Source organism: Protopterus annectens, chromosome 7.part0, assembly GCF_019279795.1.
Source record: "Protopterus annectens isolate FY-2018-M chromosome 7.part0, PAN1.0, whole genome shotgun sequence".
Classification (NCBI taxonomy): Eukaryota; Metazoa; Chordata; order Ceratodontiformes; family Protopteridae; genus Protopterus; species Protopterus annectens.
The window spans coordinates 882,769,568-882,792,406 of NC_056739.1; the positions used below are offsets into that span (position 1 = coordinate 882,769,568).

At 42.7% G+C, this 22,839-nt stretch overlaps 1 protein-coding gene across 1 annotated transcript in view; it reads right to left on the minus strand.

Annotated features, from left to right (window-relative positions):
* LOC122806764 (sorting nexin-1-like) overlaps positions 1 to 22,839 on the minus strand; it is a 1,692,021-nt gene that overhangs the window by 1,023,954 nt on the left and 645,228 nt on the right. Inside the window, exon 7 of the mRNA XM_044077461.1 lies at positions 12,311 to 12,386. Within this exon, the coding sequence (XP_043933396.1) occupies positions 12,311 to 12,386 (76 nt within the window). The remainder of the gene's footprint in view (positions 1 to 12,310; positions 12,387 to 22,839) is intronic.

The window sequence follows — 22,839 nt, forward strand, 5'->3', positions numbered from 1 at the left end:
CATTTATGTGCAGGTAGTACTCGAACGGTTGCCACGTCCCATGAACCATCCTGTCCTGATAATGCCCCCCCACCCGATCAGGGAGGCATCCGTGGTGACAGTGGCTACCGGGGATGGGGGTACAAAGTGTCTGCCTTGGTGAATCTGGGGAGAAGTGATCCACCAAGCAAGATGATTTTTGCAAATCTGTGTCACCAGAATGTGGTGACGCATTGGAAGTTGTTGGTAAGACCACTGAGTGAACAACATCCACTGAAGAAGGCGCATGTAGAAGCGAGCCAGGGGAAGAAGAGTAATGGCCGCAGCCATGAGACCTAATACTTTTAGAACCATTCTGGCCTGTACCTTCTTGTTGGCTAGAATGATCCTGACATGACTTTGAATGTCTGAAACTCTTTGGTCTGTAAGGGTAGCTGACATCCGAACAGTGTTTAAAATTTGCGCCTATGAAAGTAATAGACTGGCAGGGCAATAAGGATGACTTTTCGAAGTTGATCGAGATGCCCAAATGAGAACAAAGATTTATTGTGTAATCCCTGGCTTGAACAAGCTGATGCCTGGTGGTAGCTGACAGGAGCCAGTCGTCGAGATACGGAAACACCTGGAATCCTTGACGTCTCAGATGAGCCGTGACCACTGCCATGCATTTGGTGAACACCCTGGGGGCTGTGGTGAGACCAAAGGGCAGGGCTCTGAACTGGAAATGACTGGACCCCAGCCGAAAGCGGAGAAATCTCCTGGAGCGTCTGTGAATTTTTATGTGATAGTACGCATCCTGAAGATCTATTGAGCACATCCAGTTGTCCTTCTGTAAGAAGGGTAGAATCGACTGAAGAGTGACCATTCGGAATCTTGTCTTCCTCACGGACTTGTTGAGTCTGCTGAGATCCAATATTGGTCTCCAGTCTCCCGTCTTTTTGGGGACCAAAAAGAACCTTGAGTAGATTCCGGGCTCTGAATGGTCTGTTGTAACTGGCTGAATGGCTCTTTTTTGCAGTAGTTTTGAGACTTCCAACTCCGCAATTTCCCTTAGACCGGGTGGTACGTCTGGGAGGGAATTTGAGGGATAGAAAGGACTTTCCTCGAAAGGAATTATGTAACCCTCGGATATGATCGACTGTACCCATCTGTCTTGAGTGAGAAAACGCCAGGCTTCTGGGTACAGTGATAGTCTTCCCCCGACTGCCTCCAAGGAGGGACAGTCGGGCAACATCTCAGGGATGCTGAAAGGGCTTGTCAGAGAGAGACTCTCTATTTCCCTGGTTTTGTGGACCCCCTCTGCCTCTAGAGCAGCGTCTGTTGTTGTTACCCCCTCTGCCTCTAGGGGTAAACTGACCACGTGAATCCGTGACTCCTTGGGATTTGGAACCACATTTTGCCACCCTTCTGTCCTTTGGGATAAGGTCTAGAAGGGGTGGAAAAACGGACTCCTACGGCAGAAAGAGTTTTGCCGTCCTGCTCACACCTGGTCAACGTTTCCTTCACTTGAGGGCCAAACAAAGCTGACCCATCAAAGGGAGAGTTTGTGAAGGACGCCTTAAAGGGATCTGCAAAATTACATAGTCGCATCCAGGCTTGGCGTCTAAGAGCCACACCTGTACCTGCGGCCCTACTCCGTCAGCAGCATATGATATAAGCCGCATGGAGGAGTTTGCAATGGAGTTAAGGGTTCCTAGCTGCGAAGCAATTTTTTCCAGAGCCCCAGCAGCTGTAGGATCCTGCACAACTTCACCTAGCTCCTTAAGGATATCCCTTTGGAGTCTGGTGAAGTGACAAAGATAGTTCAGCGAACGCATAGCAAAGGTCGCTGAAGAAAACATCCGCTTACCATATCTATCCATGGTCCTAGAGTCCTTATTAGGAGGATGCACAGGTACGGAAGGATCTGCAAGTTCCTTCTTGGTGGCAGCCGCCACCACCATGGCATCAGCGGGGACACCTTTTGTAAGGAATTGCTTGTCCGACGGGGCAGTAATAAATTTAGAAGGCCTCCTAGGGACAGGCTCTACAGAGTCAGGAGCAGTCCACGCCTTTCGAGCAATAACCTGCATAAGGGGGTCGAAAGGCGGAGACACCCAGGAGGTGGAGGGCCGAGATCCAAACTCCTCCAGGTATACGGAGTCATCCTCAGAGGGATTGTTGGTGGGCCAGTTTCCCCTCTGTCTAAGGAGTTCTAGGATGTCTGAGAAGGAGACATCCTCAGAGGGGGATCTTGGGGATCCCTCTGACTCATCTAAGTCAGTATCCGAAGTGATAGACTCAGGGGAGTCTACGTGTTTCCTCTTACAAGTCCTCTTCCGTGGAGGATCACCCGACAAATCAGGAGAATCCTCAGAAGAGGGGGATATTCCCAGTGGGGAAACCTGAGGCGGAGGATCTCTGGGTCCGGGAGCAAGAGAAATGGCAGAGATGTCAACAGGCACTATAGAGGGAGGAGCTAAGGGAACAGACTGCTGGTTGAGTCCAGAGGCCAGCACACTTCATCACCTCGAAGGCTCCCCTCCCAGGGAGGTCCGAGAGGACCCGCTCCGAAGAGCTAGGAACTCCAGGACCCACCGAAAAGGAAGGCTCCGAGGCCGATGTCGGAGCCGAGCTCACCAAGGCCGAGGCTCCAAGGGGAAGAGCGGGGTCGGACAAGGGTCCGATGCCACTCACCCCCTCGGAGGAGACCAGGGAAGCCCGGCCACCGAATCCCTCTAAGGAAGGTCTCGAAGAGGAGATAAGAGTAGAGGCTGAAGGAGCAGAAGGGGGTATCTGTCCCTCAGCCGTAGCAGAAACTATCCCCGAAGACTCCAACTCCAAACTCTGGGGTAGAGTCGAAGGAGGAACTGCAATGGGGTGTGGACTAATAGTCGTCTGCTGAGACGTACTATGTAGCATTTGGGCCAGTGCCTGTGACTTTAGTAGTCTACTGACCACTCTCTCCAAATCATGGTCAGAAAGCCTGGATGACCTTGAAGATCGGCTCCGATGGCTCCGCTCCGAGAGGCAAAGCCGGAGCCGAAAGTATCGGCTCCAAGGAAGGGGACCTAGATCTCTTCCTCGAAGGAACCATCGGAGCCGATGAAACTACTGAAACTGTCGGAGCCGACAATTTATCGGCACCGACAGGTAGCTTCGATGTATCGGCTCCAGCCGGAGCCGATACGGCCATAAATGTAAGGGTGTCGGAGCCGATCGGAGCCGACACCGATGCCTGGGCCACATGGTGGTCGGAACCGATCGGAGCCGACACCGAAGTGGTCGAACCAGAGTCGGCACCGATAGCCATCGGTGCCGAAGGTTTAGGTAACCCAGAATCGGCTCCAGCCGAAGCCGATCTCGACTCTGAATGAGTCGGAGCAGAGGCCACAGGCTTGGACACAGAAGCCTGGGCCTTGGAAGACTTAGAAGTCTTAGATGGGGCCAACTTAGCTGGAGAGCCCTCCGGCTTAAGAAGGCCCCTCAAAATCAATTTATTTCTTCTTTCCTGCAGGACTCTCTGGCTAAAAGAATGACATATAGCACAGGAGTCCTGCAGGTGAAGAGGCCCCAGACAGTACAGGCAAGAAGTGTGACCGTCTATCAGAGACATCTTCTGACAGCACGAGTCACACTTCTTAAAGCCTGAGACCCTTTCTTTAGACATGGTGTAAAAAACACACACACACACACACACACCAGTCCAAGAAATTAAATTAAAAATACCAAAAGGTATCACTAACAGACACACACACACACCCTAACAGGGGGGGGGATGGGATGGGTTTTAGTCTGACTAAAAGTTTTTAGAAGACAGGGAAATTTTCTGTCAGAAAGGAGTTAAAACTAAGCTAAAACTAATAATTTAAGTTTTTTTTGGTAAAAGGGGCTAAAAAAGTAAAGTAATAATTCACTTACCAGGAGCTGGTAAAAGGAGGACCTCATCAGCGAAGCGGCAAACGAGATCTGGGTACTTACCGCCTTGCATCATGGGATATGGGGCTGCCTCGAGCTGGTAAAAGTGACTCTCGAGCTTAGCAAGTGCCGAGTCGGAGCAGAGGATCGGCTCCGAACCCATCAAGCAAGAATGAAGGCGAGATTGACAACTTAACATCTAACCTTTCACCCCTCTAATGATTCCAATAACATTTTATTGAATTGTGTCATGGGGTTATGAGGTTAAGTTCATGTACACATCTTCATTGGATAGCAAATCAAATATCATTTTATCATATTGCCCTTTATGCATAATAACCCAATTGCTCCCCTTATCTGCTTATATGAATACGTAATCACTACTTTCATTTTTCAGTTGTTTCAAAGTCCACCACTCTTGCGTATCCAAATGGTATGTTGGTCAGACTAAGCGAATGGTAAAAAGTTCACATTTTGGAACATCTAGGTGACATTAGAAATCTAAAACTAGATAGTACAATTGTGGACCATTTTCACAAAGTACATGGGGGACAGGATGATTTTGCACAAAAGCTGTTAGGAACAGAAAGTAGATTTATTTTAAATTTTATTACATTCGCACCCAAGGGTTTGAATTTGGATATTAATTTAAATGTGTAATTTGTGACATGAATATATATTTTTTTGGATGACTTTTTAGATGGTTTATTTAAGGGTTGTATTATTACTTGATTGCGTGAGGGTTTGTAAAACTATTCCTCTGAAGGCATTTAGCTGAGGTACCAGAACACCATTAAATTTTGAGCAGTTTCTGTGGCTCCAGCTGTTTGCTTTATTACATTTGATTTTGCCTGGATCACAGATGTAGTCAGAGTCAAAGGAAAAGCCTTCAGATTCAGGCAAATTCAGAACTCTCTGCAACAATGCCTCTGAAACCATAGGAAGGATTGGAAAAGGAGTCAACAGTTGGGTCTCTGCTGGTGGTAGGCTCATTGGTCTAATGGAGGACAGAGTTGGTAAGACTCCCGACTGAATCTGGGTCCTGAGAAACTTCATCATGTCCACATCTGCTTGCATTAGGCTCCTAGAGGATCCAAGCGATGAGGAGATTGAGGGTGGCCTGGTAGCCCTCTGAGGAGTCTCCTGTAAGAAAGAAAAATGGATCCTTCAGGGTATAGGCTCCAAAGTGTATTTTGGCGAGTGTTGGACTGTTGTCTGATTTAGCTCGTCATACTCAAGGAGATAGAAAGATCAGATGGTTTGGAAACTTTTTGGGGAGGAGCTGAGCCTGAAGCAGAGGAAGGGAAATGATCAGGGGATTGCTTCCTAGAATCAGCCTTTCCCAGGTGAATCCCTTTTGGTCTTCTCTGATTTTTTTTTTTTTTTTTTTTTTTTAGAAGGGCAAGCTCTAGCAGAAGTAGAAGGGAGCAATCTTTTCAGAACCAGTTTGTTACTGCACTCAAAAAGTGCAAGATGATCGAATCACACACATTTCACACTCCACATTAGCATGAGCTGATCCAAGGCAATAAACACATTCCTGGTGGGCATCGGAGCTGGAGATCTTGTGCCCACAGAAGGAACATTTTTTAAATCCATTTAGCTTATCAGCTGTCTTGTATCAAGAACAGAAAAAGCAGCAAAAGGAGGGGAGAGTGTAAAATACCAGCAATTGCATATGAAGAGAAGGTATACCAACGATTCTAAGGAAGACATACCCACAACAGGTAGCAAAAAGGAGTAAACTGGCAGAGAATGAAACCAAAGCATAGGGCCCATACAGAAGGATGAAACCCACACTGAACTAGTCCTAAAAGTAAACTTTTTTTTTTGTTTTAAACACAAAAGAAAACAGGGGAGGATGGTAATGAATACAGCAAAACCCTATAAAAACTAGGTAACAGCAAAAATATAACTTATCTGACTACACATGCTACAGCTATGGTAGTCCATGTTCTAATGCTGAAGCAGCAAACAAGATATGAGGTAACCCAGGCTACAGTGGATTATGGAAGTGGTCGAAGCTGTATCAGAGACCCCAACAGCTGTGGAACTGACAAAAAAAGAGACCAGATTTTGTGGACATTACCAAGGTAAGTCCCTTTCTCTTAGCATTCTGTAGTTGCACCTCTTGTGCGAGATTCCTCTTACTCTGCAATACTAAAACCTTTATTACTTCCTATAAATAATTCTTATTACTTCTTAACTGTATCTTTGGGGAAGTGCTAGTGTCTAACTTGAATGAAATGCACATGTTCCTGCAAAATATAAATTCTGTTTAGCCTAGTCCAGTTGTTGTACCTTGGAAAATATGTAAATTCTCCCAAAGTTCCTACTACTGAATCTGTATCTCCCATATCAAATATTTTCAAATTTCTTCAAAAATCTACCCTCTTTTGTTATTTCCTTCTAAGCCTCCCATGCATTTCTCGCTGTTGCAAATCAATTCCAGTCCCCACCCATAAATATTCCCTGATGAAATCTAATACCTGCAAGAATTTTATTAAGGTCCATTGAAGCAGTTTAGGTGGAATATCAGTGTAATCCTCCTCCCTTGCCAGTAGTCCCTTACTACTACAGATCTACAGTGGATATAAAAAGTGTACACACCTCTGTTAAAATGCCTGGTTATTGTGATATAAAAAAATGAGACCACAATAAATAATTTCAAAACTTTTCCCACCTTTAATGTGACCTATAACCTGTACAATTCAATTAAAAAACAAATCTGTTAAGGAAAAAAATATAAAAAAATAAAAAATGTACAATAAGCTGGTTGCATAAGTGTACACACCCTTAAACTAATACTTTGTTGATGCACCTCTTTTGATTTAATTACAGCATTCAGTCTTCTTGGGTAGGAGTCTATCAGCATGGCACATTCTTGACTTGGCAATATTTGCCCACTCTTCCTTGCAAAAGCATTCAAAATCTGTCAGATTGTGAGGGCATCTCTTGTACACAGCCCTCTTTAGGTCACCTCACAGACATTTTATTGGATTTAGGTCTGGGCTCTGGCTGCACCATTCCAAAACTTTAATTTTCTTCTGGTTAAGTCATTCTTTTGCTGATCTGGATGTATGCTTGGGGTCATTGTTGTGTTGAAAGGTGAAATTCCTCTTCATCTTCACCTTTCTAGCAGATGCCGGAAGGCTTTGGGCCAAAAGTGACTGGTATCTGGAACTGCTCATATTTCCTTCCACCTTAACTAAACCCCCAGTTCCAGCTGAAAAGCAACCCCAAAGCATGATACTGCCACCACCATGCTTCACCATGAGGATGGTGTTCTTTTGGTGATGCAAAGTGTTGTTTTTGCACCAAACATACCTCTTGGAATTGTGGCCAAAACGTTCAACCTTGGTCTCATCAGACCACAACATATTTTCCCACAAGCTTTTGGGAGACCTGATGTATTGTTCTGCAAATTTTAGCCGGACGTGGAGGTTTTTCTGTGTAAGAAAAGGCTTCCATCTTGCAACCCTACCAGATAGTCCAGACATACGGAGAATACGGGAGATTGTTGCCAGATGTAGTACACAACCAGTACTTGCCAGAAATTCCTGCAGCTCCTTCAGTGTTGCTGTAGGTCTCTTGGCAGCCTCCCTGACCAATCTTCGTCTGGTCTTTTCATCAATTTTGGAGGGAAGTCCAGTTCTTTGCAACATCACTGCTGTCCCATATTTTCTCCACTTTTTGATGACTGTCTTCACTGTGGTCCATGGTATATCCAATGTTGTGGAAATTTTTTTGTACCCTTCACCCGATACCTTTCAACAATTAGATCCCTTTGATGCTTTGTAATCTCTCTGCGAACCATGGCTTTTGCTGTAGCAGGCAATTGAGTAAATGTCAGGAAAATCCTACTAGGACAGCTGAACTTTATTTGGGGTTAATCAAAGTCACTAATTGATGGCAGGTGTGTACCCAAAAAGAGTGAATATTGTAATTAAATCAAAAGGTGCTTCAACAAAGTATTAGTTTAAGTGTGTTCACACTTGTGCAACCAGCTTATTGTACGTTTTTTATTTTTTTATATTTTTCCCCCCAACAGATTTGTTTTTCAATTGAATTGTACAGGTTTATAGGTCACATTAAAGATGGGGAAAAGTTTTGAAATGATTTATTGTGGTCTCATTTTTTTATATCACAAAAAACTGGCATTTTAACAGGAGTGTGTACACTTTTTATATCAGAGTTGCTGTTTTTTTTTTGTTTTTTTTTTACCTATTGACATCCATCTCCCAGCTCCAGTCTGTGGTTCATTTTCCAACATACTCCTAGTTCTTCTAGTCAACTCCTGCGATTTTTTTTGTCTTCTCATGCATTTCCTCAAATGCTGGAAAAGGTTTCACTGACAAAGTCTCTCTATGAGCTTTATTATAAGAATAAAAAACAGAGTTCCCTTCAGTTTAATAGTTCACTTTTTTAGACAAACATTTTGCATTTCCTCCTTAGCATGTTCTGCATCAAAAAATGACTTTGATCCTCCAGGAAAAAATATTCTAAAGACAGCTGGATACAGCAGTTTGAATCTCACACCTGCATCTCGACATTCCTCGATTACTGGAATAAATCTGCTCCTCTTGTGTCTGGTGTACAGTGAGTAATCATTTTCCACAAATACCCTACTCTCTCCAACTTATAGTATTTATTCCTTCTGCCACAGTTTTGTCAAAATCAACTCTTTCAGCTGTTAGGATTGCATATTTACAAATAAAGGTCTCGGCTGCTTTCTCATGGTCAAGTTTAAAGCACATACACAAAGTGCCCTTTCAATTAACAACTCCTGCTGTGGAATAACAGCCCTGTTGCTTATTTGTGCTTTCACAAAATTAATAGAGACTGTTCCCTTCCAGTTTCTCTGGTATAGCACAAAATCTCATGTTTTTCCTACATGTTCTGTCTCCCAATTCAAATATTTTTAAAACATCTCTTTTTATGCAGTCTCATACTCGGCCAGTCTTTTGTTAATTTCAACCTCTGATTTTTGAAGTTTTATCAGCTCAGAATATCTGTTTAAAACTTCTTCCATTTTTCAGCCTTTCATTATTTGAGTTCATGTACTCCTTTAGTGCTTTATTTTAATTAGTTCTGAGCACATCTAACTTATTTTTTCACCTAGATTATTAGAAGAAATGTCTTGTACCAAAGCTGGTCCTTGAACTGCTTTTTCTGAAGAGCTACAAGATTCTTCCCAGCCAGTGTTTTCTCCTCACACTTTCTCGTTGATTTTCTTTCAGGTTCTCTAAATTTCTTCTTTGCTAGCATCCACACAATGCACTTACTAGCCAGTAAATTAAATTTAACCAAAAAGACAAATTCATTGGCTCTCTTATCTGAGTTTATGTTTTTAGACTGGGAGAAGATGAAATGAAGATGCTATTCTGACTGCAGCCATCTTGGAAGTCTCATCACAAGAGTGCTTGTTATAACAGTGGTGCAACTGATGTTTAGCTTTCTATTCTTTTCTCCTTTTCAGAGTACTCCTGCACTGCCCCTCTTGCCAGTGCTACACTAGAAGATATATAATTAACTATTTTTACAGACTTTAGTAGGCCTCCAACTTCTCCTCTTTTCCTCAGGTAAATGGTTTTAACTGCTTGCAGTTACAATGTGCTTTATGCCATGGTTCCATACCCAGGCAAAACCAGCATATATAACAATTATTGTTTTCACTGTACAACAATTTCAGAGGCTGGTTTTAAGCCTCATGAATATGGGTTGAGCATTTTTATAAGAGCGCATAATTGTTAGCATTATTATTGTTGAGAAGTTAATTTAACTTTTTTTTATATATAAAACAACTTTTTTATATATAAAACACCTTACATATCACAATTATTATATATTAGTTATATGAAATTTCACTATACACTGTACATTACTATACAATTTTCTTTACATTGCAATTATATTATTTTATCGTAGGTTGATACTAAGTGACGTTTTATTTCCATGTATATACATTTATTAGATTTGTTGCACACATTCTATACATTTGGATTTCTTTGAATAAGGGTTTGGATTTGCGAGCATATTTTTATTATACGCTTTGATTGCACGCTGCTTGTTTGGATGTATGCTTTATATATCTTTCGTACATTCAAGTATATTTCTCAAACATACTTTTATAAAGACTTTTGACAAGCTTGCAAGTATTTGTTAAGCACAGATTTGAGTGCATTGTTTGTGCAGATGGCATTTGTGCTGTTTGTCAAAGCATTGCTTCGTAGGCACTGTTTTTAAAGTGTTTAAAGTTTTTTTAGGTGTGTTGTTTCTTTAATTTTTTGAATGAATTTAATTGCTTACATCACTGACTTAATTTATTTAAACAGCAGGAAGTGATGTGTAACTGTTTTGAAAAAGTTTGGCAGGAGCCAAACAAAAGCATTTATTTTATATATTGCCTTATTTTCGCTTTGTGGATTTGTTATATTAAACCTTTATCGAGCATTTATTCAGTTTGACATTCGTTTTGTGGGTTTTGCGCCATCATACTTTCGTCGAGCAAGTCCGTTTCGTTTGGCAAAACCAGCATATATCAAGATTTCAGCCTTCTAAGGAAATCAACAATCCACCAGAAATCCGTATCTTGCCTCAAAATATTTTTTAAAAAGTTCTGTCTTCACTAACCAATCCCCTTCCTGCACCACTGTCCAACAAACCTTCCCAATAACCAAATGGTCATTTCAGCCATACTAGGAATGACACACAGAGTCACTGCTGGACCATCACCCTGGTGAAGTAAAGAGTCCTCGTGCTCAAACTCTCGACTTTTCAGTCAAACAGCATGCAGCCTAGAAAGTATGGCATACACATTGTGTCAGCTACATACTTCCACAGGCAAAACCCAGCTGCAATACAACCCCTCTACCACCACCAATGATTAGCAAACTGACTACATAGACAACCATCTCCCAAGCTAGCTCTTCAGCCCATGGTTCCAATAAGCAAATACAGTTCACCTAGGATATAGTGATCATATTTTTTTCTTGTGCCATGAAAATGACTCATTAGGCTGAATGCCATGAAAATGACTCATTAGGCTGAAGACAAACTGTGTTATGTATCATGAAAAAAGTGAGTAGAGATGGGGCTAGGCATCTTCTCTTAGCCCAGTATGTCAAACTGTGTTAAGGATCAGCAGGAGGCACACACTCTCCTTAGCATGAAACAAAATAGAAAATTTACTGACAAGCTTAGGGCAGCAGAAACATATATCACTTATTTTATGCAGAAGGCCTTCAAAAGTCAAATCTACAAGAACACATATCTTAAGAGATTTCAGCATCAGACTGGTGCAAGAATGCTAGGTTTGAAAAGGGCAGCATAAACTGCTCAACACACATCTGTGTTGTTAATCTGTTGAGATGAAATTTCAGAATGATCATGTTTAATGTGTGTTGAGAGAGTGTTTCTGGCAAAGGTTGTTCTGGGCTGGAACTTATTTTCTCTGACCTGCATCCACCTTGGGGATAGCTATATAAAGGTTTTGGGGACAGCAATATGAAGAGGTTATATTTCAGTGTAAAACGGGATTACAAACAGGTGTCAGACTATAACCAAGCTGCTGTTTTGGAGATATGGATGTCGAGAAATTCACTTCAGCAGCAGAAAGAAGCAAAGCTTGAGGTGAATCTTGACATCCGTGCCTAGAACATATTAAAGTTATGACATGATAAACCAGATCTGATTCTACCTTCAGTAATTAGTAATTCTTTGCAGTGCACAGAGCTATATCGGGCCAATGTGCTGCCAGTTACAGAAAAAAAGGGAAAGCAGTGTGGGAGTGTGAAGTGTTTTACAGATTTGAAAGCTGTAAACAGTGAGCTCTACCACAGCATACAAACACAAACTGTCAATCTTAGACACTAACAGCTTTAAAAGTTATTAGTAACTTCACTACCATTTATTTAGAAGTGTGGCACAACAAAGTACTTAACAGATTTGAAAGTTGTTTTACTTCTTACTGCTGTTCTGTGGTGGTTTACACTAGCTGCTATCATGCCCCAAGGTGACCCTTAATTTAGCTGTACTTAAAACCATTTAGCAAAAAGACTTCGATGTTAAAACATACTTAACAAGCTTGCCTTTTCCTTCAATTTCAGAGTGTAATTTCAGAGCAGCATGCACTACATGCGTGTTTTACCTCCATTTTGGTTTATGTGCTAACAAGTTCATTTTGTGGTGCAGCATTTGGAATTTTACAGGTGCAATGTTGTTGAAAGACAATGATATAGCAGTCATACAGCCCCTGTAAAGTCGTGCCAATGTTCTCATTCACTGTTAACAGACCTCAGAACACAGTTTGTGCTATGCGCCCAAGTTTTCAAACTGACTGTACACATTAATTCCAAAGAAATCACTAACTTCATATGAGGAAAACACTTGTACATCTGCTATGATGAGAAATACAACACTGAACTGCTCTCACCTTTCTAATGCAGCACGTCTTCTCTCCAGAAATTCTGCGGATGAGTCATCTTTTCCAACTTTCACTTTTGTCATACCTAGATTTTACCAAAACACAGAGTGAAATACAATTATCAAGACATGTACTTATTTTCCCAAGTACTACAGAAATGCCCCCCCCCCCCCCAGGTGCTTCTTCCAACACTGCGCTGTACCTTTTTCCCCCACAAATTAAAGGCTATAACTACAGCAGGCAACCACTCGCCCTTCCCCCCCCAAAGCAAAGGAGACACAGCTGATCTGCTTACCTTCACCTGGCATAGGTCTTCACCATTATTCCCAGTGCATGTATTACAGATGAACACTCACCAAGCTCAACATTACCTACAAAGTCCATTGGGTAGCTAACTGGTTTACCAAATAAACTCACACTATTAAGATGGGGGTACTTCCTTTAGTCAGAAGTATGTCAAAAGTGGTATTCCTCAGGCCTCAGATGCCAAAGGGGAGTTGCCTAGGACTACTACTTGACCTGAAAACATATGTCAGATGTCAGTCTCTCACCAAAACTGCTCAATGATGTAAAGAGGGCTCAGTTGATAAAACTTCTGCTAACAATCACATTTTCCAGCAAAAAGGAGATCCAACCAGTATCTGGTATGTTATTCATGGCTCACCCTTAACACAAAATGTTCCTTTTGGGAAGCAATGTCCCTCCTCCCGCCTCATACTGCATTAACAAAATTCCCCCAAAGCAAATACAGCCATTACAGATCTGAGTATTTACGCTGATAAACGATTTTTGATCATGTCTTAACTGTGGTTAGGAAATCATTTTATCAGGGTAGCTCCTCTTAAATGCAGAGAAATGGCAATTCCACTTCATTAATCCCTTGTTCAATCACTGAATATAATGTCCTAGTTAGCATGCAACGTTCTAAACATCTAAACCAACACAAAAGACCTCAAGAGTTTCCTTAAAAATTACAGCCCTAGGCAACAGTTAAATCGACCCAATTAAACCCTCTCTCCTTAGAGTCTATTCCTTACAGACTCCTGTATGGAAAGCTAGGCTTCTTTTTCCAGTTTATAAAAGACCAGCACTTTCTGATCTCCCTCACCTCTACAGAGCCAGAAGTAAAACTAATTCTCTGCCCTGCAGATCTAAACTTTTACCAGAACATATCTTCTGGCACAATATATACCGGACCTTCAAACAGATTCACTTTGAGCAACAGAATAATCCCCTAGCAACCTTCAAAACCAGATTTGTTGAAGGGATGACAGTCCATAAATACACACCTGGGGTTAATGAGATGAGTTTGTTTATTAACGGGAATTAAGAGAATACTATTACTTTTTGGTAAGGTACCTAGGTTCCCGATAGTGACTCAGGCAATAAGCTTAGTATCAAGCTATGAATTTATGCTCCTTCATACTAAATTCACACACTAGTTTCACATTTGTGTGGATGTAGCAGGTGTGTGCATATGAAATTTCTCTCAAGGTGCATCTTTTTTGGCCCAAAAGCTAAGTGTGTAAAAGTCTGTAAAACATTACCTTACACTTTTCAGTAAAAAGGAAAGAAAAAAACTATAAAGCATTTCTGCAGAAGGGTGAACTCTCCTGAATCCCATACGTCCTTTACTTAATTACCATAATTCCCGAGATCGCAAACATTTTGAAAACAGGACAATTTTCAAATATTCCACCTTCTCTGTGTTTGTATGACATCAGAGTTGAAATAAGTAATGGGGGAGAGCAACACCTCCCCAGAACAATAGTGTGGCAACTCATTAACATATTTAATTTCTCTTTCCCTGAAAACATAACTGTCAGTCTTACAGAGTTAAATTCCTCAGTTTCAAACAGTTGAGCAAACAGTGAACTCTGAAGTCATGTGTATGAAACAGTGAATCTCTTAAGTTACCTAATATTTCAATTTCTATCCCCCGGAACTGAACCAGGAATCTGAATGGACTGGCTAAAGGGAAAGTCATACACTACTATCACGAAAAAGACAAGGTCTGACTTTGAAGGACACCCAGTCCTTTAGAAAGACTGATGTAATGGCGTTGGCTGCATACTTTATACCAGACTACCTAACGTCATGGAAGATGAGACAGCAACCGACGCAGGACCCAAGACTTTGATAATCAGGCCGACTGAGGGCTACCTGCAAGCTGATAACCCAAATGTGATGACTAACAGTGAAACACGAAGAACATCCAGCAAGTTCAAACGGTGGAATGGAAAATGTTACACCCATGGAGGGGAATGGTTCCTAAGAGGAGGATGGAATAAGAACACCCTTAAGGGTCCGCCTGACCAAAAAAATGCTGAATTGGTCCTGATACTCACAAAGTCATGGAGGACAAAGACAGCAGACATACACAGTGTGAAAATAGAACACCACAGGCCCAAATCAGATAACAGACCGCAAAAAACAACCTTCATGTTAAATAAATACAAATGCACTGGATAACACTGCCTAAAGGCAGAAGGGTCTACATTAAATATTGAAAGGTACAAAATCACGAGTATCTTTTAATCGACACCTACGTGTTGAACGTCCTTTTGAGTGAATGGCCACATCGATTTCTTTTCCAAAGGAAAGAAAACGGTTGCCCGTTATTTTAAATCTGCCCTTTTCCCCACTGTAGTGCGATCTTGGAGTTAGTATACTTGGGGGGGGGGGCACAGCCCCCCCACACTGGGGGTATGGGGGGGTGAAGCCCCCCATTTAATAGTGTTTGTTACATTGTGTTGCGGGTTGTTGGACTACCAATTTCTTTCCCTTGGAAAGAAATAGATGATGTGGATGTTCAGTGAAGAGGACATTTGACAATTATGTGTAGATGAATGGGTAGTCGTGATTGTGTAACTTCATGGTTATAATATAGACCCCACTGCAGAACCTTATCCACAACAGCAAGCATGTTGTGCAGAGTAGAGACTTTTGTGGCAGTTTCAGTCACTTCTGCAATCTGTCTCTACCACCAGCAAAATCAAAAGGTCTAAAATAAAATTAAAGTCCTCTAGTGGAGACCAAAGTACAGTTGTGTACACTTACCATAAATGTAGATGTTCAAGTGTATTCACTGTTGCAGTCATTACCTGTGGGTTATCCTTGCTGTGGTAGCCCTCGGCCGGCCCAAATACCAGCGTCAATGTTTTTGTGTGCCGGCTGCTGTCGCTTGTAGTCTGATGTCAGGTCGTCAGTACTATAAAGCAAGGCAGCCGACATCAGTTTTTTCTCGTCCTAACCCATCAGAAGCCCAAGAGAAAAGAGAGAAGTGGTCCTGGTGGCCAACAGCCATAATGGGAAGCATGTCCTCCCCAGGGAAAGATGTGAAAGGGGGATGGAGGGAGGAAAACCAAGAGTGAATACACTGTAACATCTACATTTATGGTAAGTGTACACAACTGTACTATGTTCTTCATGTTTCACTGTTGCAGTCATCACCTGTGAGAGGATTCCCAAAGCTGAGATAATGGGAGGAAGGATAGGTAGAGTCCTAGGTATGGGACAGGAGGCCTTGCAGAATTGCAGAGGTACACCCTGCCCTAGACTTAGAAAAGAGAGGTAGGCGGAAATGCTTTGTAAAAGTATGGACAGATGTCCAGGTGGCCGCTTCCAATACGTCCCTGGTTGGTACTCCTCTGAGGAAGGAAGTGGAGGTTGCCCTAGTAGAGTGGGAACAGACTGACTTAGGGATGGGTTTCCCATGCAGTCTGTAGCAAAAATGGATACAGTGTGAAATCCATTTGGAAATGGTTTGTTTGGAGATTGGCTTCCCCTCTGCCCCTGGGGGAAAGCTTATAAGAAGCTGGTCAGTTTTCCTGAATGGCTTAGTGAGGTCCAGATAGAATCAGAGTTACCTGTGCATGTCTAGTGAGTGCAGAATTCATGCCCCCTTGTTTTGTGGGTTGGGGAAGAAGGTAGGAAGGTGTATGGCCTGGTTAAGGGTCACATCAGATACCACCTTAGGCATAAAGGAGGGATTAGTCCTCAGGGAGACTCTGTCTGCATGGAAAATTGTGAAGGGCTCGACAGCCATGAGAGCTTGAAGTTCCGAGACCCTTCTGGCTTAGGTAATAGCTAGTAAGAAGGCAGTCTTCCAAGAGAGGTATTTCAATACCGTTGAAGCGGCAGGTTCAAAAGGAGGTAAGGTTAGTTTCTCTAACACATAATTCAGGTCCCAGGGTGGAGTAGGAGGTCATCTGGGAGGCTTGATATTAGAAGCCCCTCTGAGGAACTGCTTAATCAAAGAATGAGAGAAGAGGGGTGGGTCTGAATCATAACGGGCAGAAATGGCAGAGGCATAGATTTTAATAGAGAAAGAGAGGCCACTATTGAGCAGCTCTGCTAAGTAATTCAGGATGGGAGAGATGGAAGGTTGGGAGGTACTGCCCCCTTTGGATTGTTTCCAGGAGCAGAATCTTTTCCAGTTTCCTGCATAAGATTTTCTTGTGCTGGGCCTTCTGGCCTCTGATGATGTCCAGGACCTGTTTGCATAACAGTGACTTCTTGTTCATTTTTAGTGCATGAGCCACGCTGAAAGCTTGAGAGTATGTAGGTCTGGGTGCAGTACCTTCCCCCTCTCCTGGGTCAAGAGGTCTGACCTTAGGGGAAGCAGCTTTGGGGGCTGTAAGGCCAGACTGCATAGTAAGGGGTACCAATGCTGTCTGGGCCAATCTGGAGCGATGAGGATGATGGCCTTTGGTCTCTCCTCTCATTTTTATTAGAACCTTGGGAATGAGGGGCAAAGGAGGGTATGTGTACACAAAGAGGGGGCTCCCTGGTACAAAACTTGTGCAGCTGGTGGTTGAGGTGTGAGGCAAAGAGGTCCACCTCTGGGGTCCCCCACTCCTGGGTGGTTTGCAGAAAGATTACTCTGTGGAGCTGCCATTCGTGGGGGTCCAGTAAGTTTCTGCTTAGGTAGTCTGCCAGAGTGTTGATCCCTGGTAAGTACTGGGCAATTAGGTGTAGCCCCATGGAGGTGGCTGTAAGCCATAGACTCGTGGCTAATCTGCACAGGGGATAAATTGGGTACCCCCCTGCTTGTTGATGTACCACATTACTGTGGTGTTGTCTGTCTTTACAAGGACCACCCCTGGCCTGAGACGGGGCTGGAAGGAAGTCAGTATTTTTTGCACTGCCATCATTTCTTTCTGGTTGATGTGCAAGTGAAGTTGTTGGGCATTCCAGAGGCCTTGGGTACACCTGCCTGCTAGGTGAGCACCCGAAGCTATGTCTGAGGCGTCGGTGGTGATTGTCTGACCCTTGTTTATGGCACAGGCCTCTGCCCACCAGAGGAATTTGTTCCTTATGCAAGGGATCAGTGGGAGAGTGGTCTCTAGGGACTGAGATTGCTGACACCAAAGGTTCTTTAAGTACCACTGAAGCTTTCTCATGTGAAGCCTGGCAAGAAGGATGCAAGATGACATGTATCTCAGGGCTTGCAGTAACTTATTTGCAGTGAGGTGAGGTCTGGAATCCAGCTGGGTGATGTAGAGTGGCAGGAAGCTCTGCTTCTCTGCGGATAGGAAAGCCATTAGGGTTGCTGTGTCTCGCACAGCTCCCAGGAAAACGTGTTTCCTGGTGGGGTTTTGCTTTGATTTTTTTCTCGATGGTGAACCCTAGGGAAATTTGGAGTTTTTTGATAGAGAAGATCCTGGAGCAGCTTTTTTTTGCCGTTTGCCTGAATGAGGCAGTCATCCGAGTACGGGTAAATCTGTATATTTCTCTGTCTGCAGAATGCTATAGCTGGGGTCAAGCATTTGGTGAATACTCTGGGAGCAGTAGATAAGCAAAAGGGCAGTGCAGAGAACTGAAAATGCTGATTGCCTGCTCTGAAGCGCAGGACTTTTCTGCATGATTCCCTGATGGGGATGTGGAGGTAGGTATCTTTTAGGCCTAGTGTCACCAGCCAGGCATTTTGTGTTAGCAGAGGCAGGAGCTGCAAGGTTAGCATTTTGAATCTGGAGACCATCAAGGAGGTGGTCAGTGTAGTCAGTTTGGATAGATCCAGGATAGGGCACCAAGTGCCCTCTTTTCTGGGAACAAGGAATAGTCTGGAGTAAAAAACTTTTCCTGTTTGATCTGGAGGGACAGGTTCTACTGCACCCTGGGATATTAGTGTTTTTACCTGTTTTAAAGACTCTGCCCCCTGGTTTGGGGGGAGGTCTGGATACCCTCTTGGAATTGGGAGTTCGCTGAAGGAGAATCTGTATCCCTGAGAAATAATACCCATTGGTCCTTGTTTAGAGAGACCCAACTGTCCTTGAAGAGGGTGAGCCTTCCTCCCAGTTTTAGAGGACTGAAAGGAGGTCAGATGGGGGAGGGATAGTCATTGTGAGTGCTTACCATAAAATTTTGGCTTAGAACTCCCTGTGTTAAGAGGTGGAAGTGGTCCATTGTTTGCTTCTTTGCTCTCCCTGGGATAGGGGCCTGGATGTCCTGTCCCTGCGGGGCTTACTTTGGCCCGGTATGCTGGGTGCAGGGAAGGTCCAATGCTTAGAGGGGAAGTTCCTGCTGAATCTGGGTGGCTGAACCTGAAAGAAATCTTTTACTGTTTGCAGAGATTTTGCTTTGTCTTCCATCTTTTTAAGCACCTCTTCTGCTTTTTCCCCAAACAGGCGTTCCTTATCTAGGGGTGCATCAATAAGTTTAGATTTGACATGATCAGGGAGAGGTTGTACCTTCAGCCATGCATGTCTTCTGATAACAGATCCTGTCACTCCTGCCCTGCTAGAGGCTTCTAGGGTGTCCTATCCACACTGTAAATAGTGCTCCACCACTTGACAGAGTGTAGTAATTCTGACAGCCCTTTTAAGTTGGCACCGTCAGGAGAGGTAGCAATCTTCTGTTTTAAGTGTTCCAAAGTGTGTTGTTGATATTTTAATATATGAAACTGACAATTGAGTGCTCTGATAGCTAAGGCTGCAGAGGTGTGTACTTTCTTAACCCATCTGTCCAGAGCTCTGGAGTTTTTGTCAGAAGGAAGAGGATTTTTGGCATAACTAGTCTTAGCTCCTTTGGGTCCCTGTGTAATGACCTCAGGGTTTCTGTACAGATATTTGTGGGAATCCAGTACTCTACAGTACCTGTCAGGTTTAGCTGGAGCAGGAGGCAGGGCATCAGGGACTAAACTGGATTAAAGGAAAACATCATCCACCACTTCTAGAATAAGTGGGATGGCCAGGGGTCTATGCCGGGCAGGTCTAGAAACTAAGTCGTTTGACTGTGGGTAATCCCGAGATTCCCACTGGAAATGTTCCCTGAGGGAGTGAAGGGTTTCTCTGAAGGAGAGGTCCTCTGGAGGGAAGGCAGAGGGGATGGATTCCTCTGCATCTGAATCCTCAAACAGTCAAGGGCTGCTGTTCCTCTTCAAAGGTAGAATAATCAGATTCCTCAGACTCTGTCTGTCTGTCATTAATTTCAGGAGAAGGAAGCCTTTTCTTTTTTGGAGTGGGGGCTTGAATACCACAGATAAGGGAGATGAGATCCTCCGCCATTTTAAGCATCTGAGTTTGGGGTGGGGGAGCAGAAGCAAGATGGTGGCTAGAAGCAGATTTCCTAGGAGTGGCCTGGCATCGAGGCCTGAGAAAATTCATCAGTCAATGAGAAACGGTAGTCGGAAGGAAAATTTTCTTTTTTTGTCTAGAATCGGTAGTGCGAACGCACTCCTCGGAAGCTGGTGCCTGCGTCGCGGCTCCGGACCCAAATGAGGCAGAGACAGCCAAAGGCTCGAAGACGAAGTGGATTTCTGCGGCATACCGGACTCCGAAAGGGTCTCGGTAGAGGTCTGCATAGAAAGAGAGTCAGGAATCAGGGGCTGTGAAAGCACCTCACTGAATTCTAGACAACAGACTTATTGCTTAGCGGCAGCGTCATCGGAAGGCTTGGCCTTGTGTGGCCTGTCTCTATTCTTTACATTTTTTTGGAATATCGGGGTATTGTTGGCTGATGGACGCCATATCGGAATTCGAAGACAGAATACGAAAATAATTGTCTATAAAAAGAGCTCTATGGCGAATGGTTCTCACATTAAAGAGTGCACAGAACCGGCAACGAATGACATGCTCTGGGCCTAGACAATTGATGCAGTAAGACTGAAAGTCTCGGTGTGGGATCTGCTTTCCACAGGCGAGACAATTGTTAACTTTTTTGGACATCGGTTAGAGCAAGAAAAAATGGTCCAAAACGGGGTACTTAGCTTTAGATGTTTTCTGCTGAAATTCAACTTCTGGAAGAGACTGACTGGTACTCGTGCAAACTGCTTCTGCTACGGGCTCCATAGCAAGAAAGACTGATGTAATGACATCGGCTGTCTTGGTTTATAGTACTGACGACCTGACGTCAGACTACATGCGACAGCAGCTGGCGCACAAAAACATTAACTCTGGTATTCGGGGTGGCCGAGGGCTACCACAGCAGGGATAACCCACAGGTGATGACTGCAACAATTAAACACAGAGCATCTATTGTTGCAGTCATGGAGGAATGGCTTTGATATGTACCTGAAATGTTTTCAGCCACAAACTGAGCTTGAAATTACCTTTTTCCTGGATGCCGGGCAGTGATTAGAATTAGTTTTGTGATAAGGTGTAGAATCAGTGCAATCTAGGACAGGCAAGTCAGGAACCTCTCTGTCAAAAATGAAAAAGCATCTATTCCATCCATCCTAAACCCCTTTTTCCCATTTAACACATGGGGTGGGGGTGTCACTTCAACAGTGATAATCCCATGCTCTATTGGGCAAAACCTGTGTTTTCCCAGAAAAAAAAAAAAGGCTTAAAAACCTGGGATTCCAAGCCCTACAAACAGCCTTTGATTGGCCACTCACTCACTGCGAAGGCATCAATGGGAGATGCAGAAGTGAGCTCTCTTCTGGTGCAGAAGTAAAAATGAAAATAATACGTGATGGGCACTGGTGTTCTGTAAGCATGATCTGTAACTTACTTTTAAGTCTGAAAGAGTAACTGAGCAGGTGAATACGTTTGAGAAAAAGGGAGCTCCTACTGTTCTGTGGAAAACTTCAGTGGTTCAGGTGAAGGACTGCTTCTTCTATTTCTTTTTCAGCTTGGACTGTTACCTCAACCTTTATCAAGAATAGCAGAGTCAGTGAACAAAATGGAAGAAGAAAGTAGTAAATACTCTGCTGAAAAGACCACTGTTCAATTTCAAAGGTGGCTATTCCTTTTTGTACTGAGTGGAAGAAAGCTATTTGTGGGATATGAAGAAAAGGCACATTACAAAACTAAACTTACAATTCTTTAGTAGTAGTATTACAGGACATGTAATAAGCCACAAGGACTTGAAGATTTGTTACAAGTCTGGAAATTTAACAACTGAAGAAGTATCCAGCCGGAATAAGAGTGAAAGATATGCAGATGAATTATTGCTGAAGACCACCTTTAAGTAACTTTGTTCAGTTATTTTTCAGGTATTTTATGACTACAAGAAGATGTAATATGCATTTAAAACAAATGATTCGAACAAATCGACAAACAGAAAAATAATTATTTCTAGGAAAGCAGCATGACCTTGCATACAATCAGTTACATAAAGCCAGTGAATACTTCAAAGAAACCTATATCAAAGAATTCTGCTATCAAACAAAACTGCTTAAAAAATATGCACATATTTTGCTAGAGATTTAAACACTGTAAAGAATCCCTATAATTCATGCCAAACAATAACCTAGACTTTAACGTACCAGAAGCCCATGAAAAGAATTTTAACATCTGATCCACCCAGTCTGGGTATTATATTAGAATTAATAAAAAGCAAAATGCAAGAAACTAACAATACCAATCTACTACAAAATAAGAATGCTAACAAAAGAAACATTTTACTCCAAGCAGTCAAATAAAATGTAAATAAATGAAACCGTTACTAATGCAACAGAATATATTTCTACTACAAGTAATTCAGAATTTGAGTAAGAGCTACAGGAGCTTTGAATTTAAAACTCAGACTACACTGACTTTTGGATTTTCTTCTTTTAAGGTTTGGATATTCCATTACTTTTTTTTATTTCAGTATTATTATACTATAATTTGTTGTACTTTAAACTTTGCTTTCCTGCAAAGTTCTTTTTTTTTTTCTTGAAGTGTTAAAAGTTGTTGACCAGGGTCAGTTAGGAAACATTCTTGTTGCATTCAATGACTGAAAAAGAATTAGATCTAGCTAATTAGTGCAAGGAGCGGAGAACATTTTTCTTACTCAAGATTTTCACCTACATTCCTCTTCAGCTACAAGAGCTCTGAATTTAAAACTACTGTTTGACTGCACTAATTTTTGGATTTTCTTCACACTCACAAAAATTCTTGTGCTTTTAAACTTGGTGCCTTTTTCGATGCCCATCCTACTATAATATAAAGTAAAGCATGCAAAATCCCATCTCAGTGCTATTTCTATTGGATACTAAAAGCAATGTCTTTCGGTCACCACAGCGGATCACCGGTCCGCAGATTGACTGTCAGTGGTGTTTTTACAGTATCAAGTTGCCAGCCCAGTGTCCAACCTTCACAGAAGGCACA